This window comes from Pongo abelii, chromosome 12 (genome assembly GCF_028885655.2).
Source record: "Pongo abelii isolate AG06213 chromosome 12, NHGRI_mPonAbe1-v2.0_pri, whole genome shotgun sequence".
Taxonomy (NCBI): Eukaryota; Metazoa; Chordata; class Mammalia; order Primates; family Hominidae; genus Pongo; species Pongo abelii.
Window position 1 is genome coordinate 27395100 of NC_071997.2, and position 14419 is coordinate 27409518.

Sequence of the window (14419 nt, forward strand, 5' to 3'; positions counted from 1 at the left end):
CATGTTTGAAACCTTTTATTAAACAGGCAATGCATTGTGCAGTGGTTAAAGACACAGATGCCTAGTGGAAAAGTTTAAAAATTATTTTTGGAAACAGTCTATGAATTGATGAACCCTGCCATGTTCCTTCATCTCCTTCTCAGAGTGGCTGTCGTTAGGAAAACAGATTGTTTTATAGCTGCTCTTGGAAACGGCATCCCTGTTTTGCCATGAATGTCATGCCTCGTAGTAAACATGAAAGAAGACAGGATCCACAGGCAAGACAGCGACCAGAGACATGGGCTGATCTCAGCTGGAAGCACAGATGTCCCTTCTCCTAGAAGGGCTTCTCTTCTGGCCTTTGCCGGGTGTCCTATTTATGTGTCCAATTTCATTTCTATTTTCTTCCTTGTCTGAGGCTTCTTTATCAAGGGAATTCTAAAAGACACATTCGTACCTTTGGGCACAGGAACTGGTTCCTGGACTTTTTCAGTGTTGTTCTTGTTTCTGGGCCCTCTGGCCCAGGAGTATGGCTGTGTGTTTATCCTCTTTGTTTTGCCTGGTTCCTTCCTCTTCCCCAAGTTCGTCATAACTTGAGATAAAATCAGTCTTTAAGTTTCACAGTTTGTTTGCCACGATATACTGGCAGTTTTTAACTAAGTGGCTTCTCAGGGTAGTGAACATGCTTTATCAGCACGCTGCTCACCTATTTTATAATCTGGGGCATGTCACTCCAAGCTTGAGATTTCTTTCTGGCAAGTTCCATCCAGGATGGCTGATCTGTACTGGCATAACTGGCTCTCTTCAACTGATGCAATTCCTTCTCCATCATCATTGCAGACTGAGCTGCTTGGAAGGGAGACAAAAACAACAGAAACATGAGCAGTGACTTTGAATTTTCCCTTAAGCCTCTTGTGTTTCTCAAACTAGACATCGAGGTCTTAACTGTGTTCTCGAACATAAAATTCAATAATATGTCAACATGTAAGGAAGATTTGGGCCTAGAATATGTCATTTATGTGATAAAAAGACTTACGAGCAAGCTCAAACAATTCTGGCAATGCAATGAGGTGAGAGAGACTTTGGAAATAAAATGGCAGGAGCTCTACAGATGGGCTGCAGCAATGTCCCTCTACTTAAAACTACTGAACTGAACTGTGCACTTAAAAATGGCTAAGATGGTAAATTCTGTTATGTGCCTTTACCATAATTAAAAACATATAAAAATTTATATATATATATATATATATATATATATATTTTTTTTTTTTTTTTTTTTTTTTTTTTTTGAGACAGAAGTCTCACTGTGTTGCCCAGGCTGGAGTGCAGTGGTACAATCTCAGCTCCCTGCAATCTCTGCCTCCCGGGTTCAAGCGATTCTCCTGCCTCAGCCTCCCGAATAGCTGGGATTACAGACATGTGCCACCATGCCTGTCTAATTTTTGTATTTTTAGTAGAGATGGGGTTTTGCCATGTTGGCCAGGCTGGTCTCGAACTCCTGACCTCAGGTGATCTGCCCAACTTGGCCTCCCGAAGTGCTGGGATTACACGCATAAGCCATGGCGTCCGGCCTAAAAATTTTTAAATACTGATACATGCAACAACAGGGCATATCTTGAAGACACTATGCTCAGTGAAAGACGCCAGATATAAAAGGGCACATACGTTAGGATTCTATTCATTAGAAATGTCCCCAAAAGGCAAATCTATAGAGACAGAGTAGATTAGTGGTTGCCTAGAGCTAGGAGTGGGAGTGGGAAGTGACTGTAAATGGGCATGAGGTTTCTCTTTAGTGTGAGGGAAATACTGTAAAATTAGATTTTCATCATAGTTGTGCAACTCTGTAAATACATACATGCTCACTGTCAATATACAGTTGTCCCCTGGTGTATGCAGGGGGTTGGTTCTAGGACCTCTCCCACCTGCATATACCAAAATCTGTGAATACTCAAGTACTGCAGTCAGCCCCGTGGAACCCGCACATAAAAAAAGATGGCCCTCTGTTTTCTCAGGTTTCACTTCCTGAGGATAGGATACAGGTAATTTTCCATCTGGGTTTGGTTGGAAAAAAGTCAGCATTTAAGTAGACTTGTGCAGTTCAAACCCGTGTTGTTTAAGGGTCAACCTTATACTTAATGAACTGTACACTAAAATGGATGAGGAGTTTTATGACACGTAAATTATATCTCTGTAAGAGCTGTGTAGAAAACTCAATGTTGCAAGTAATTTGCAAAAACCAAACCAAATCAAAACTCAAACTGCAGGAAGGACCCAGGAAAATGATTTCAAAGTATGTGGTAATGTTTGCAGATTTCATACCCAAGTTCTGATGGGACAATGAGATTCCTCTTTGCAGCCCCTGCTTGAGGTTGAGCTTTGCCCCCTGCTTCCGGTCCACAGCAGGCTTCACAGGGGTTATCAGGAAAGACTTGCTGCGGACAAAGTCAGCTTGCTTCACAGGCTCCTGTTGGGACATAAGACACATGCTGCCAAGTTACCAGTGGTTCAGACAGGGGCAAACACAACCAAAGTGAAGGAGCTGCAAAGCTGCTCGTCCAAGATGCCTGCGCTGCTGGCACTTTCTCGGGAGGGCGCGCTGGTGTCAGCTCACTAACACCAAGTGGTCAGATGCTGGTGCTCAGACCAGTATGCGGCCTTATCCTGGCACACACGTGCATCATGGCTTCCTTCCTGTCCCCACACCTGGCCTCAGTGCCAGATGGCAGGGATTCCATTTGAAAGTCAAGATTTGTTTAGAAATCATTTTGTGATTTTTATGACAGTTGGTATAGTTATAGATGTCCCAAGCTGGTTATTATTTGTTTTCTAAATTCCCCATGCCTGCATGAGGGTCTTCAAGTCTGGGTATAGTTGAGGTTCTGGTTAAAACGAGGGGAAGCAGGTCCTACTGCAGGCTCAGGCTCTCTTCCCCACATGGCTGAAACACACAGATTCATCATGGTGCTATTGGGGGGATACAAAAATTGCGAGTCTCGGCCTGATTCTAGGCATAGTTGTTTGGGTTGGTGAAAGCTGCCTTCAGTTCAGAGTACAAAATGGAACCGCAGGTTCCAGCCCTGCAGCCCCAGGTGAGGAATGAGGAGCTCCAGCATGTGGCTGGTGGAGCAGCAAAGAGCAGGGCTCGCTCCTCACAGCATGATAAGCTGGGATGGAGCTGTTGACATCATTGCTGTGTGTCTAACTCAGAAGTTATTTTAACCTCCTTCCATTTTTCTAGATGCTGAGCTGCTGCGTTGCCAAGGTGGCAGGGAGTAGAGAGCTGTCTGCACTGCCTAAGTGATTCACGTGCTTCTCTGCATCCCCAACAGCTCAGCATATGCAAAGGCAGGCAGAATGCTCCACCACGGAGGTTATGATTTGGCAAGTCATTTAGTTTGCTTCATTGGCCCTTGACCACACATCCACAACCATCACAGGTGACGGTCCCTGTGACGCCCATGCAGGACATGTGGTCCTTACGGGGTCCTCCCCCCAGTCCCAGCTGGCTGCTCCCTCCTGCACCCACAGAACGGAAGTATTTGCTCTAAGCACCTGGGCTCTCTCGGGCACCTTGGCTTGCTTTCCTGGTTCAGACTTCAGGGTCCGTGCCCCAGGCTTGTCTTCCTGGTTGGGTGGCTGGTCCAAGGTCCCTCTCCGCTTCTGCCTAGTGACGGTGATCCAGGGTGGCGCAGGCTGCCCATCAGCTCCAGGCCCTGTTGCTGCAGGCGGCAGACTCTTTTCTGTTGGGTAAAGGCACAAGATTATAGAAACAGTCCTATTCCCTCTTCGGTTTCACCCTTTGTGTCTCCCGCACAGAGAACACTACTGCTTTGGTTCAGGGTTGCAGGGGGTCTGGGAGAGGATTACTTTCTTTAGGGGCTTTGTTTTCTTATTAAAGATGCATCAGAGAGATTATGCTCCTCTAGTCTGAGCCCCCCAAAATTAAATGCAACTGCTTCTATAGGGTCGGTGTGTACTTTAAAGCCAACTTCCTCCTAGGAATCCTTTCTGGAAGGAGATAAAAATAAGCACACAAATAGATAAAATTTCTTTAATATAATCCTGTCATTTTGGACCAGTATGTACTGGTCCAAATGCTGATTCCTGCTCAAATGCTGTAGACACACGATTAATCTCTTGTCTTCTAAAAACTGTGAGCATAACCTTCCCTTTCTGGAGAGAGTGACACCAAAAACTGGTCACAGTTGCTTTCCTTAATGTTCTAGAAAGAAAAGAAATAGTGCCTTTGAAACCATATAGAGTTGGCCAGGTGCGGTGGCACATGCCTGTAATCCCAACACTCTGGAAGGCCAAGGGGGGGGGGGGGCGGGTGGATCACCTGAGGTCAGGAGTTCGAGACCAACTTGGTCAACATGGCAAAACCCTGTCTCTACTAAAAATACAAAAATTAGCCGGGCGTGGTGGCGCATGCCTGTAGTCCCACCTACTTGGGAGACTGTGGCAGGACAATCGCTTGAACTTGGGAGGTGGAGGCTGCAGTGAGCCGAGATCACGCCATTGCACTCCAGCCTGGACAAGAGTGAGACTCCGTCTCAAAAAAAAAAAAAAAAAAGACACCATATGTTTTGTTGAATCTCCTTTCATATTTATTGTGCTTGTCTTTGGGTGGTGAAATTGTGGGTCATTCCCCTCCTCTTACATTTCAACTCTTCTGTATTTTCATATTTTCTACGATAAGAATTTATTACCTTCATCAATAGAAAAAAGAAATCTGTGGATTAAATAAGTGGCTTTTCTTTTTTTTTTTTTTGAGACAGGGTCTCACTCTGACACCTAGGCTGAAGTACAGTGGTGCAATCAAGGCTCACTGCAACCTCCGCCTACCAGGCTCAAGTGATCCTCCCACCTTGGCCTCCTGAGCAGCTGGGATTACAGTCATGCACCATCACGCCCAGTGAATTTTTTGTAGAGATGGGGTCTCGCCATGTTGCCCAGGCTGGTCTCAAACTCCTGAGCTCAAACAATCCGCCTGCCTCAGCTTCCCAAAGTGCTGGAATTACAGGCGTGAGCCACCTCCCCTGGCCAATAAGTGGCTCCTTACAGGTACATCAAAAGCATAGAACCCAAGGTTCCCCATGAGCCTGCTTCTGGATGTTTGCCTGCCACGGGATAAAACAAAGGCTGAAACTGATCTCCAACCACCTGGCACCTCTCCTCGGTTCCCTTCTACACAGTGTGCCTGAGTCAGCCGGGTGACAACAGCACTGTTTCACAGCAACACACGCAGATGTCCAGGAGGAGTTAGTCATTGTTCTCTGTGGCCTGATGTATTCCACCCCTTGCTCTGGTGTGCAGAGGATATTACTAACTTTGCCTTTGTTTCTGCTTCCAGTTCAGGCTGGAATTCTTTTCCCTTAGTGCCCTGGTCAACAAGGAGGTGCAAGCGGGGTGGCCACTGCTTTGCAAGCTACAGTCTCTTGCTGGGGGTGAGAAGAGCCTTCAGCCTCATACATCCAGGACCTGCCCTGGCCCTGGCAGCCGGGGACAGCTCCCACTCCTTTTTCTGGCTGCCCCCTGGGGCCTCCACCTGATTGGCCCCCTGGGAATCCTGCTCCACCTCTTGGACTCATCCTACCCCTTTTCTGACTCTTCAGTCTCTCCCACTGACTTCTTCCCTGCAGCTTTGCAGAATGCTTGGGTCTTCCATAGCTTGAAAGAAGTCTCCACGGAGCCTCACTGTTCCCTGAAGGCCCAGTTCTCCCTCCTCCTCTACCCTTAGCTCAAATGGCCTCTGCCTACGTCTCGTCAGCCACTTGCTGAACCAGCCATGAGTTGACACCACTCCTTCCATCCTCCCAACCACCCAACCCCAAATCCCAAGGTCAAGCCTGGTCCTCAACCTGCTTCACCCCTGCAGCTCTGACGTGGCTGCACATCCTCTCTGGGGGAGCCTGTCCTCCTGGGGCATCCCTCCAGCCTCTGAGGCCCTTCTCCAGGTCCTTGTCTGACTTTTTTTCCTAACCTGGAACTCCTGCTTGCTCCTGACCCTCAGCTGTCATCGCTTCCTCCCAGTGTTCTCTCTTCTACTCCTGATCCAACAGGCAGAATTGATGAAATTACTAATACTTCCTAGTGTAACAATCCAGCCCTACTTTCTATTCCTAGCCAGAGCCCAGCATTTCTATTCTCCTGTTTCACCTTTCTTTCTTCTTCCCATTCATTCAGTGTTTGCTATGAGCAAGGACTACCTTATATTTGAGGTGGGAAAATAAACAACAAATCGTTCCTTCAAAAAGCTCAAAGTCTAGTTGGGGAGACAAGACACAAACAAGTAACTGTGGTAGAAACTGGAAAATGCTAAAATTTACAAAGGGCTATGCGGACACAGGGCCTAACACTGGTAAGTGGGAGTAGGGGTGCCTTCTGGGTTGGGATCTGGAGAACAATCTTCCAGGCTGGGATTGGGGGCAGGTGGAGGAGTTGTGTAAACCAGCCCCAAGGAAGGGTCTTTTCTGTCTTTTTTCTTTTTCTGTCCATAATGGGGACACTGTGGGGGTTTTAAACCATGGGCTCACCCTGAAGGTTGTGTGGAGAATCAGTCTGACTGCAGAGGGAAGAGAGGCTGGGAAGCTAGGAGGGAGGCTGTGGCCACAGCTCAAGAGAGGTGACAAGGGCTTGGATATCTTGTTCTAGAATCCTCCCCACTGGTTCACCAGGGTCCCCAGACACTACCTCCTCCATGAAGTCTGTTCTGGTCAGTCTCTCTCCTAAGTCCTCTGTAACCTCTCGAGACACCTGCCTCACTATGTTTGGTACTAGACATGTTTGCTAGCTGACCATCTACCCAACTGAAGTATGCCTTTGGTCATAAGCATTTCTTATCTACCGAACAAACACACGCCACAGACTATGTACCAGATACAGTTCTAAATGCTGAGCTTGGCAAGAGGTAAATTTTCCTTTCCTTACATCAAGAGCATGCTGGCAGAATTCCATCCCAAGCGCAGAAGGGTCACCTGCTGCTGCCTGTCTGTGGGGTAGGAATGCTTCCAGCTGCACTGTGTGTTTTAAGTGTGTGTCTGTGTTCACATGCAGACCCACAGGAGTGGGTGGGTGCCCTGGCTGGGCCAGGCCATGCTGCTGTGGGATAAGGCAACCTGCAATAGCAGCGTCACCAAGCAGTGGGCCAGCTTATGACCACACCACCATTTCTCTCCTTTCTGGTTCCTGCCTCTTTCCCTGCAACTGCTGGCTTCTCCTTTTATTCTGTATTCTCTTCTTTCTCACCTTTTTCCTTGTCAGGAATGCAAGAGGGCCCTTGTAATCTCCAGACCCTGTTACAGGCACTGTCCAGGGCCACCCTCATGGGCAGAGGAGTGGAGGAATGGCAAATGGGGGTCTAGACACCAGGAAAAAGGGAGAGAATCCACTCCAGCTCCCTAATGTAGTTCACAGATGCCTGAGATTCCACCTGGAGCCTCTCAGCAGGTAAGCTGAGAAAGGGATGATGGGCTGAGCATCACCTTCCACAGTGCTGAGCCTCAGAGAAGCTGCGCCTTTGTCCCCAGTGAGCACAGGCAGAGCAGCTGTGTGATGAGCCACTCTGCTCTGTGGCAGGGGCCTAGGAGGCCTCTCTGAACTGTATGCTCACCTTCCGTGCTTGGCACCCACACTGGGAGTGTAGGAGCTCTGGGATCTATGCCATACTCCACCTGGGGTGGGCAGGAGAAGGAGCTAAAGCCCCTGGCGATGTGCAGGGTAAGGCAGGCTTCAGAGGCCAAAGACCTTACAACGTGACCACTCAAGCATGAACATTCAGGGTCAAGACTGCATCATAAAATAGCTTGAGATTAAACATGTTCAAAATGTCATTAATCCCAGGATAATGTAGATGTGGCCTCAGTTCAGATAAATCGGTTGAAAACACTCCTTTGTTTACCTCTTCCTGCCTCCATACACAGACAACCTTAATCTCCCAGGGATTTGGCTAAAGACTCTGACATCTCAATTTCTCCTCTCCAACTGGCAAAGAGTTTAAGCTGTCAAGTGTGCCTGGGTTTGCAACAAACAGCCCAGGAGCATTTCTCACAGACCAGGGACCAGCAATTCCGGGTCTGTATCTGTGTGATCACCTTTGCGGATTGTGGAAGAGGCTGATTCCCCGTGCAGCTGCCCTGGGAGGAAAGGTAGCAAGTTTGGTTTGCTGCAGAGCAGATGCAGCATGACACCTCTGAAGGCACAGTACATGGGGTACAGGAAGCCAGGACAGCCACAAAGCTCCCCTAGTTTAACTCATAGGAAAACAACTTTTGATCAGAGAAAATATGTTGTCATTTAAGGATAGGATTCCTTCAAAGGAGCAGGTGGTAAGCTTGCTCCAGAGTCCTCCTTCTCCTTAACATGGCCCTGCAGTCCAGGATTGATTCTGAAAAGGACATTGCTCCAGCACTAACTTCTGAGGGCTCCTGTTCTTGGGGTTGGGCTCAATGGGCTGTGCTAATGAAGAATGCTTCCTCCCTGGGGCCAGGGCAACGGAACTGCTAATGATGTGGCCCTGGGGCCTGCAGAGCTAGTTTAGGGCCTCAGGCTAGTGCTCTTGGGCAACTTCCAGGACCTCCCTGAGACTCGATTTCAGTGTAAAATGAAGAAACAGAAGTCTCTACACCTCCCAGTCTGACTGTAACGATTCCATGAGATAACCCACTGTCTACACCTCCTGCTGTGGTTATGAAGATTTCTTGACATAACCCACTATCTATACTTGCCAGTGTGGTGTGAAGATTCCATGACATAATCCACGACCTATGCCTCCCAGTGTGGTTGTGAAGTGAAATATCCACTGTCTATACCTCTCAGTGTGGGTGTGAAGATAAGTGAAATATCCACTGTCCCTCTTGGTGTGATTGTGAAGACCCGGTGAAATATCCACTGTCTACACTTCCCAGTGTGGTTGTGAAGATTCTGTGAGAGAATCCAGGGAAAGCCCTTAGTGGTGTTAGCTGCTGCCACAATTGCTGCTGTTGTTATGTGGTTGTTGCTAGTGTTGTTATCATTGTTCCCGCTGGAGGAGGGGTGGAGAATTTTGGTCAAACCTTACCCTGGAGCTGATGGAGACCAGACAGCCATTCTGCCATGACAACGAGCCCTCATGGCTGTTGCGATAAGAAAACCACAGCAAGCACTGGGTTGTAGCCCAGCCTCTTGCAGGGCCAGGCAGCCAGGCTGACTCTTGGCTCCCTGAGAACATCGTCCACGGGTTCTAGCAGACCATCTCAATGCTGTATGTGCCAGTCTGCCTGCAAGCCCTGTAAGGGCAGGCGCCTCATCCTGGTCATGTCTGCCACAGCGTATGAGAGCCAGTGGGTCTGATCGGGGCTGCCCTGCTGGTGCTGCATCATGGAGGAGCCTGGCCCAAGCCACACCAGTGTGCACCGCAGTCCCACTATCCACAGTGGCACTCTCTCCTCCATGCACACGCTGTGTGTTACGGCGAGCCTGACCATCCTGGATGCAGGACACACTGCCCGAGATGAGAGCCGTTTTCATCTGCATTCCCAGGAATCACTCTTAAAATACCCCCTCACATACAGAACTCTCCTGTAGGAGAGGACCACAAAGTTTTCAGACCCACATTTGGCATTATTACTGAGCTATTTGTATTCGGGAAGATCTAAAATGAACCATTTCAAAAATCCTCAATGTTAAACCATTTCTAGAGATGTTCAACTACACCTACGTGGGACAGATTCATCTCATCACTTCATTTTGACTTTCTGATAGGTGACGGTTAGTCCTTTTAGTGCTTATTAAAATTCAGCCTTAAGGTATTGTTTTTTCCTTCAGAAGAACTTCTGTTATGACCAGTTGAGGGGGCCAGGGTAGGACTCCAATGGTGGACCACAGCCCGTATGACACTAGGGACGCAGCTGTTAAGTCTGGAAGCTGAGGGCTGTCAAGGACAGTCTCCTGAGAGGCAATCAGCTGTAGGACAATGTAAATTCCCAGGTTGCTTGCCTTTTGGCCGAGGATATAAAGCAGAGGCTCTGCCTTAAGGTAAGGCAACAAGGTTTCCAGGCCTCTGAAAAATTTGGTATACGGTGTCCTTTCTGAAGCAGCAACTTTTTCAGCCTCCCGAGTAGCTGGGACTAAGGTGCAAGCCACATGCCTGGCTAATTTTTTTTTTTTGAGATGCAGTCTCGCTCTGTTGCCCAGGCTGGAGTGCAGTGGTGCAATCCAGTTCACTGCAAGCTCTGCCTCCCGGGTTCAAGCGATTCCCTTGCCTCAGCCTCCCGAGTAGCTGGGACTACAGGTGTGCGCCATCACACCTGGCTAATTTTTTGTATTTTTTAGTAGAGACGGTGTTTCACCATGTTAGCCAGGATGGTCTCGATCTCCTGACCTCGTGATCCACCCGCCTCGGCCTCCCAAAGTGCTGGGATTACAGGCATGAGCCACTGCGCCCAGCCATGCCTGGCTAATTTTTTTAAAATTAATTTTTGTAGAGATGGGGTCTCGCTATGTCACCCAGGCTGGTTTCAAATGATCTTCTCACCTCTGCCTCCCAAAGTGCTGGGATTACGGGTGTGAGCCACTGCACCCGGCCTGATGCAGCAATTTTTAAGAAATTTTTTCTTTTCATAACATTTCTTTCTTGTTCATAGAAGTACACAAGCATATTGTACAGATTTAGAAAGTAGATAAAAGTATAAAGGAGAAAAAAGCTTCCCGTAAATCAGCAACCCAAGGGAGCTGTGTGAACACTTCATACTTTGGCATATACTACTTCCAATTTTCTCCGTTATGCTGTCATCCTAAAAATGCACATCAACAGCTCATTCCCAGGTCTTCACAACATTCTCTGTGGAAAAGAGGCCTGAGTTTGCTAAGACTTCGGATCTAAAGTGGATGCATCATCGCCGTTTCTCACAGCCAGCTGATGCTAGAACAGTCACTGTGCCTCGTTGCTTCAACAAATAGAGCAGCGGTCCTCTGCTCTGCCTGCCCTCCAGGTCCACTGCCACAGCCCTGGTTGACCTGGTGGAAATGGGACCTGTCTACGGACACTAAGAAGACTTACGGGGCAGAGGTGGGCCCCAGGCCCTGGGGACACATGGGGCCACACCACTGCTGCAGGGTTTGTCAGGCTTCCTAGATAAACAACTTGAGGGGTTTTGCTTTTTAAAAGCCATTTATTGATCTGTTGTCAGACTTGACTCACAGGCTGCTTCTGATCAATACATGCTGGCAAAGTCTACAGTCGCTCGTCATCAGATCCGTCCCAGAGCCAGGCTGTGTGATCTCACTGTGGAACTCAGGGTGGTAATGCTCAACCAAGTCTTCTTCTCAAAACCGTGCTGAGCATTTTGAGACTGAGCAAGAGCTTTTCACAGGGCAGGCCCCCACTGTTAATGACAGGAGACGGTGCTGTGTCCCAGTTCCACCTCAAGTTAAGCTTACCGCCATTCCTTCCTCTCCTCATTCAACAAATAGAGTCAATCATTGCTGTGAGCTGACTCCGTATTTGAGAATTCGCCTACTCGCCAAAATACATTTGTAATCCCAAAATCAATATGCATGGTGTTGGCATGGTCATTTGCAGACATGTGCAGGGCAGCAAAAAATTTGAGTTTCCCAATGTGCAAGTTCCCAGCTGAGGTGAAGCAGTGATGCGCCGCCTTATTGTTTTAGCTCTTACACCGTATACAGTATCTTTTTTGTAGTCTACTCAGTGTCACATTTTGGGGCACTGGGTTTTCTTGGTGATTCTGCTGGTTAGGCTGCCAAGTGGAGTGCTGATGTGCTGTCTAATGTTCCTAAGCCCAAGGAGGCTGTGATATGCCCAATGGAGATAATGTGTGTGTCAGATAAGCTTCATTCAGGCATGAGTTACAGTGCTGTTGGCTGTGTGTTCGGTGTCAATGCGTCAACAATATATACTAAATAAAGCATCTTTAAACAGAATTACACCTAAAACAAGGTTATGTGTTGATCTATTGATGCTGTGGCAGGAGACACACAGGAAGCTAACCTTGCATTTCCTCCAGAAGCAGTGGCGCAGTACTTGATAAGTTAGCTTGCAGTGACTTTTCAGAGCATAACTTCCTTAGACAATGAGAATGGACTGGACCTGGCGAGTGCCCACCAGGTGCCAGGCCCTGGGGAAGGTGCTGAGTCTAGACAGGAAGGATTTTTTGAATCTTTCTCTCCAGTGCATGGAGACAGACTCTCCTGCAAAAGCCATCAGGACCAGAGGATCTTCTGACAGCCACCATGGTCCACAATCAGGAATGAGTTCCAGAGCCTGCTGAAAGGGGACACGGCAGGGCCTCTGGGGTGCTGGTCTCATTCTGTTTCTTGGTCTGATGTATTCAGTCTGGAAATGCACTGAGCTACACACATAGGATCTGTGCACTTCTCTGTATGCATATTATTCTTCAATTAGAAGTAAAAGCACACAAATAACAAAACCCCCCTAAGACAGGAGTCACTAGGTGCTTGAGAGTGACCAGGAAGAAGAGCCTAGCTCCCTGTGCACATAGAGAAATGAGGCAAGTTTGCACCCAGAGCTGTTTCCACACTGCGATTAAGCAAGGTGCCCCGGATGCCCTCACCAGCAGACCCTTTCCACCGCTTCACTACCCCACAGCTTCAAGTGCACCCTCCCCCTAGGGCCTCACCCCCTTTGCCTTTTCTAACCACTGCCTCCCCTCATCCACACAATCTCCCTCCTCCTCCACCCTCCAGAGCCTCCCCTCCTCTTGCTCCACTTCCTCTCCTAAGTGGAATTGCACAACTCAGCAAGTACAGAGGATCTGACTCCACACAGACTCACTTTGCAGCCTAGGGGCAAACAGAAGGACACTGTTTCTGGGAGCTTCTTTCCCAGCCACCAGCATGGGGCTGCCAGGGCCAAACTGCCCTCATCCCTTACCTGACTCCCAGGTCAGGAGGCACTGCCAAGGGCTCCTCAGCCGGCTCTCCTGCTTTCCCAGGCCAGGCTTTCTGTGCTTTGAATTTCCCAACTGATGCTCAGAAACCCGCCTTCCCCTGGCCTACATATCTCTTTTCACGCAAGCTTCAACTCCACATGGCAGAAAGATAAAAGCCACTGCTGCTTTAACAGCCCTGCTAGCACGCTTCTATCATAAAAGGCGAGGGAGTGAGGGCCCGGAGGGGCCGTCTTCCCCGGTGAAAAGGCTGAGGGAGTCAGAGAGTCTCCCAGTGGCAGCATTTACTTACGAGGGCCTCATATGGTAGCATATTCATCATGGGGTGGGGTGAGTGTCGGTCCTTGTCCCAGGGCAGGAGTTTGCTCAGGTCCCCATAGTAGAAACTGATGTGAGTTTTTCCCAAACGGGGCCCTGGGGTCTGCTTTGGTTGTTAGAGCCCCAACTATATCTGCTTTGGGGATCTATTGCTCACAGGTAACATCTGTGAGAAGGCATTCATAAAGAAGAAACAATCATGAGTCACAGTTTGGGTGTGTGGAGTGAGGCCAGGAATCTGGCCAGCCATGTGTATTGGGGGCACCCCAAGGGGCAGATGCCTTACCAGGCTCTTTTCCTGACTTCTGGGACAGCTGCCCAGCACTTGGCACGTCAAGGCTGGCAGACATCCCAGGGTGGCCTGGTCCAACCTCCACATCTCATAGTGGAGACCCCGGGGAGCCAGGGCCGGGCTCAAGGGCACAGAGTTGTCAGTGGAGGAGCTGGACTGAAAGCACACTTGCTAAACTGCCACCGTCTGTGCAAATAAAGCTAGCCTCTCGGCAGGAGGCAATGACCAGTCTACCTCCACAGAGACAGCTGGTCTCCGCTCCCAACCAGCTGATATAACTGGGACCTCACAAGGATATAGGCAGGGAAAGGCACTGTTATTTAAAAATAACTTTGAGCTAGAGCACATGATTGAGAAAAAGGTGAAAAATTATTCTACTTACACTTTGAAATGTACACAAACGCCTCACCTTAGATTCCTTGTCTCCCCACCTCAGATCTCCAGGAACTGCTAGAATTCTACAAGAACTGTCTAGGGTGGCCAACAGAAGAGTCAGTAATCCATTCCAGGGGTGGTCATTGTCCTTGGAGCTCAGATTTCCCTTTCTCTATTACATCTGGGCCCTCCTTCACTCACCACTAGTCAGGTAGGGAAATTTCTCCCGACCAAAGAAATGTTCACAGCTAAGGTTTATTCCATCTTCGTCTTCAGAGCAGTATCATATTCATAATGACCCTCACAGCCCTCCTTGCAATGTAAGGATATTTTCAATCCCCATTTTGGATATGGGACCACAGAGTCTTATGGAATAAAGTGACTTGTCCAAGGTCACTTGGCCAGTATGTAACAAAGCTGGGATTTGAACACAGACCTCTTGATCGCTAATCTTCATTCACTACATCACATACCATCTCTTACTAAGAGGTATGACCTCATGACTGTCCTATAAAACCACTTCCTCCCCATTTTAACTTATTCATTG

The 14419-nt window shown here is 48.5% G+C and overlaps 1 protein-coding gene across 1 annotated transcript in view; it reads right to left on the reverse strand.

Annotated features, from left to right (window-relative positions):
• Positions 1–14419, reverse strand: part of CRACDL (CRACD like) — a 76982-nt gene continuing 62563 nt past the window's right edge. The window contains exons 8-10 of the mRNA XM_024242468.3: positions 3532–3719; positions 2299–2443; positions 1–825 (exon numbers count right to left, since the gene is read on the reverse strand). Coding sequence (XP_024098236.2) covers positions 686–825; positions 2299–2443; positions 3532–3719 — 473 coding nt within the window. The 3' untranslated portion in view covers positions 1–685. The remainder of the gene's footprint in view (positions 826–2298; positions 2444–3531; positions 3720–14419) is intronic.